General features: G+C 32.9%; 2 protein-coding genes across 2 annotated transcripts in view; both read right to left on the reverse strand.

The window, feature by feature from the left end:
- The window catches only part of LOC112526410 (jasmonate O-methyltransferase-like), a 2,147-nt gene extending 1,733 nt beyond the window's left edge, over positions 1 to 414 (reverse strand). The window contains exons 1-2 of the mRNA XM_025136694.1: positions 337 to 414; positions 2 to 241 (exon numbers count right to left, since the gene is read on the reverse strand). Coding sequence (XP_024992462.1) covers positions 2 to 241; positions 337 to 411 — 315 coding nt within the window. The 5' untranslated portion in view covers positions 412 to 414. The remainder of the gene's footprint in view (position 1; positions 242 to 336) is intronic.
- Positions 415 to 4,308: 3,894 nt separating this feature from the next.
- The window catches only part of LOC112526411 (jasmonate O-methyltransferase-like), a 1,989-nt gene continuing 861 nt past the window's right edge, over positions 4,309 to 5,436 (reverse strand). The window contains exons 3-4 of the mRNA XM_025136695.1: positions 5,200 to 5,436; positions 4,309 to 4,677 (exon numbers count right to left, since the gene is read on the reverse strand). Of these exons, the coding sequence (XP_024992463.1) occupies positions 4,309 to 4,677; positions 5,200 to 5,436 (606 nt within the window). The remainder of the gene's footprint in view (positions 4,678 to 5,199) is intronic.

Consider the following 5,436-nt stretch of genomic DNA (forward strand, 5'->3'; position numbering starts at 1 on the left):
TGAAATCATTACCATAAAGGTCATTTAAGCACACTTGAAATTGTGGTGCCTTACGATCATTTTCTTTACACGCCTCATCGACTATATCGATAATGGTCCTTGCAACCAACAGCGTATTTGTGCTGGATGAGCATCCCAAATCCGCTATCGTGAAACAGTGGCCAAAGATATTGATGCCAAGATCAGCCATGGATTTGATCGTATGCTTTAAAACCGGCATCGTTTTACGTATCGCTATTTCCTGATGGAAAAGAAATGACACCGACACTTGAGTCACAGTTATTAAGACAACCGATTTTTCAATCTATATGAGTAATGATAGAGAGTAAGAGAGACCTGTAGTAATGAGTTTTTGGCATAGCTTAATTCTCCATTGCCGGTATTCATGTGTAGGATGTTTTCTACTCCCATGGCTACTTCTCGTTAAGTTGGCTTAATCGGCAGCTGAGTGGCTTTCTATTGCTTTTTTATAGGATTTGGACAAGCGAATAAATGGTTTTAAATAACCCAATAGATCATGTAAAGATAATATATTTAAAGTATGAGACACTTCTTCCAATAAAAATTTATTGCATCTTAGTTGAGTATGAACATACAGATTTAATTGTATATAAAGTAGTCGGGTTACCTGCCATGTGGTCGCCCTGTAATTAATCGGCTCGCATAATGGATTGGATATCTAGGTTCATAAAAAAAATCTATCAAACTAATATCCCTAGCGAATGATTAAACTAGGGCCGTCCCTAAGGCGGGACGAGTTGGATGCACGCTTATGTCCCATAAAAAATAGGGACCCAATTTTTATACTTTATATAGTAATAGTTCAAAAAAGTTGGTAAATAAAAGAGAAAATCTATTTTAGTATCTAGCAGGACTCAAAAAGAATTTAATATTATATTAAGAGTACAAACATGAATGAGTTAATTACATTGGAGATTTATATATATATATATATATATATATATATATATAAGGTTGGGTTCACGTGAGACCAAGGGTTTTTCGTGAGACCCGTAAGACCAATTTATGTTCATTGATCAACTTATAAACTAATAATCTAATGGTCTAAAGTTGCAAGATGACAATTTAGTAATTATTGAGATGTCTCGTGGCATTTATGAATGTTCAGATCTGACGATTGTAAATCTAATCCAAGAGTTGAGAATTGATCTTACGGGTCTCACGAAAAACCATTGGTCTCACGTGATCCTAAGTCTCACTCTCTCTCTCTCTCTCTCTCTCTCTCTATATATATATATATATATATATATATAGAGGTCCATTCAAGGGAGAACTGATTATTTGTGGTAACTGTGAGATCCAATCTCAACCACATATCAACAGATAAATTAGGAAATTAGTAATTTTGGTAATTTGAGTTAAAATTATAATTAGAGGGCATCTTAGGTATTTCTAAAAACTCCTCCCTCCTTTCTCCTCTCACCTCTCTCCGACTTCGGATCTCCAACCTCCGATGAACATTATTCCGACCGGCACCAAGTAATCATTGTGATACACAAGTAATCAATGTGGTACCACTCTGTTACATCTCTGATCGGCCACACAAATGACCTTAGCGTGATACCCAATCACATATATGATGCATTGTGATACCATTGCAGTATCACCGGAGGACGGTGGCCGGAGGACGGGGGATGGAGAGAGATGAGAGGAAAGTTTAAAAATACCTAAAATGTCCTTGTATTAAATTTTAATTCAAAATTACCAAAATTATAAATTTTCTAATTTATCTATTGATTTGTGGTTGAGATTGGACTTCACAGTTACCACAAACTAATTAGTTCTTATTTGATTAGGCCCCTATATATATATATATATATATCAAATGTATATCATACGTATGTTTTTACAGTGGAACATATATAGTCTGGTAATCATCTACTCCCCTTAGAATATAGATTTTGCAAATATAATCATATGATTTTCATGCCTCAACAGATTTTTGATGAGCAGTTACTTGGATATGTGTAGGAACATTTCTATCTTGCCCAACAAAATGTTGTCAAGTAGAATAACATCTTATGTTGCGATCGACGGAAGTCTTTCTCTTGATTCTCCACGTGATCTGTCAACATGTATGATTAATCCATGGCCCCACAAGAAATTTTATATCGTAGATTATTAGGAGACGAAAGTCTTTCTCCTGGTTTTCCACGTGATTTCTTGACATGTTTGATTAATCCATGGCCCCACAAAGAAAATTTATGTCATTGATTGTTAGGAGTAATCAATCATCAATATAAAAGATGTGTATAGTTAGGTAAATAAATTTACAAAACTCGAAATCTTAAAAAAAATCTGAAATATCAACACACAAACAAGAAATTACTGCAATTTGTAATCCTTGCTTGAATTTGCATATTCTTATACAAACCAAAATCAAATTTGAGGCATGCATAAAAATAGCGTCCTAAGACAAAAATTTGTCAGTCCACTTAAAGGATACAACAATCTATTCAAGATATACTTGGATCTTGCAAATAAAATAATGTTCCGTTGATGGAATCGAAGAAGATATGATAAGAAAACCCTAAATTTTGGGTCTATATCCTGTAAAAAAATTATAGGGTCAAATATTGTGTCTTTTTCCTAAGCATTTGTTAGAGAGACATTTTGTACACATGAGTATGCCCATCTTAATTTTTATTTTTTCTTTAACTTTTGATTAAAAAATTTCAAAGGGTTTGTTCCCTTTATTAAAAAAACATACAACTTCCATATTCTGTTCTTAACAAATTCAATGACACTCTAGGAACTTGCAACATCGAAATGCTCCCTTTTAATGTGAAAACCATGTCACAACATACTAGTTATCTTATGCTTTATGTAACCCACCAACAGTTCGAGCATGAAATCTTGCAAAACTCAACTAAACTCAGACCAAAGAGAGAAAATCAAGTCACAGATTTAACCGAAAATTTGGTCATCGCTGGGAAATAAGTGAGTCCTTGCTTATTGATTAGTTATAAAATTCTTATGCAAAGGAGCTTTTAAGCCACTTTTAGGAATCGGATAAGCACTCACAAAGAATGGTACCTATCAAACGAGCCGGATCTAGAAATTTATGTGACTAGGGTTATACCTAGGAGTGTAAGAAATTTCCCAGACCCAAATAACCCCCATATAGTTTCGTGTTATTTGGCTTTGGGGCCACAGAGGTTCAAATGCGATGACTTTGGGCTACCCGCAAAGCAGGTGGTTGCCCTGAAATTAGTCGACTTGCATAGCGAATTGGATATCCAGGTTAATCAAAAAAATATATATCAAACTAATATCCCTAGCGAATGATTAAACTAGGGCCGTCCCTAGGGTGGGACAAGTTGGATGCTCGCTCATGGCCCATAAAAATAGGGACCCAATTATTATAGTTTATATAGTAACAGTTCAAAAAAGTTGGTAAATAAAAGAGAGAAAATCTATTTTAGTATCTAACATGACCCAAAAAGATTTTAATATTATATTAAGAGTACAAACATATATTAGTTAATTACATTGGAAATTTAATATATATAAAAAAGTTAATTGGCTGTTCATTTTATATTATTACTTATTGTTTATGTAAGTTATTTATTAGTACCAAATTATAAAACTACTTGCCAAGATATACTCTTCATCATTCAGCTTTACCATTGATTCTTTTGATTATTCCATTCCAATCAATTCTATTTTTGTATTAGAATATAGTATATTTCTTGTTACTAACTAAAAAAATTTCTACCTTTTGAAAAAAATAATCAACGATATGACACGGTCCAACTTATATCAACATCTAGGATTTCATAAATATTCTTTTTTCATACATTATTGATTCTTTATTACCTAATATTGAGTGCATAAATCTTGTGTATGCTTCTATCTCTAATACAAGAATGAGATCCGAAGTTATAACCAATATGGTCCTTGATTCTAAGATTAATTGATGGTTCCCAAAAAAGTTTGTTTTAATCCTAAAGTTTAAAATGGTGACGAAAAACTTAACAATCATCATAATGTGACATGAAAACTCAACTGATTTATATTGATTTACATATGGTATTGTGACTCCAAATGGTCAACAATATTGCGTCCAAATCATATCAATCTATATGACTATATCAAACGTATATCATATACGTATGTTTTTACAGTGGAACGGATGGACCACTGTAAAAATGATACGGTAGATAATACTGATTTATAAATAACCATTGATTGATTTTGCATCTAAAAAGTACTCAAAAAATTATTTTATATGAATTATTAATATTTATTGAAACAATTGAAACAGTAATATGAAACATGAATTGTTCATTTATTGATCAATGAAATGACTATATTAAAGTATCTTGTTTTCTTATTAGCTAGATGTTCGGCAACATGCTTTTCAAGTTTCTTAAACACCGCATCGATTACGGAATTTCCGAAATGAGACGTCAACAACGGCTCTGTAACAGCTCTCAAAACTTGTGCTGCGTTTTTCCCGTGTCTGTGGCTGTCCTCCTTAAAATCATTTACATTTGTGTAATCGGTGTCATATGGATCCCAATTTCCTTGAAAAACATCCAAGCTATCAAGAGAAAACGATCCTTCTTTGTGAATAACATCCCTAACTTCATCTTCACATGGTGTATAAAACGGAAGATTGAATGAGTTGATATATGATTCTCGAACTAGCCCCTGTAGTGTTTTTTTAACTGTAAATGGTTAGTTGCTGAAGCAAATTGAGTTTATAGGACGCCAAAAAGGTTTTATAGGACTTAATTAATAGAACCAACAAATAAAACATCATATCTAAAAGCGTTGCAATAAGTTTATAGGATGCTTTTGGACGTTTTAACAAGTTTTTTAGTACACTTTTAATACAAAAACGTTCCATTAGCAATTTTATAGGACACTGTTTGGAAAATTATCATATAAAAACAAGTGTCGTATAAAATGATGAGTTTATAGGACGCTTTCTCAAAAGCATCTTATAAAATTGCTAATGCGACGCTTTGACTTAAAAGTGTCCTAAAAAACTTGCACAAAAGTGTCGTATTAACTTATTAAGACGCCTTTAGAAGATAAGACGCTTTATATTTTGGTCCTGTAAATTAAGTCCATATACAACATTCTATTAAGATGCTTAGAAATCAGTGGCATCTTATAAATCCAAATTTGTAGTAATGGGGAAAATATGAAAATAGAAAAACCATAAACCTCTTTCAGCATATCGACAAGTGATTGCGCAAGTAGTTCCATGTGTCGACAACCATCATCGCTAGTCGGATCAGCATTACTCCGACCAAGAAATGTTAAAACCATGCGCCCACCGCATACAATTTCCTCAGATCGTAGTTTTAAAAACTTTCGGAAGTCTAAATAAAATTGCTTTCGATATGCTTCGAATACATTTGGAGGACTTGTTTTTGCCATGCATATATTTGCTTTGTTGTT

Source organism: Cynara cardunculus, assembly GCF_001531365.2.
Source record: "Cynara cardunculus var. scolymus isolate 2C chromosome LG 14, CcrdV1, whole genome shotgun sequence".
NCBI classification, from domain to species: domain Eukaryota; kingdom Viridiplantae; phylum Streptophyta; class Magnoliopsida; order Asterales; family Asteraceae; genus Cynara; species Cynara cardunculus.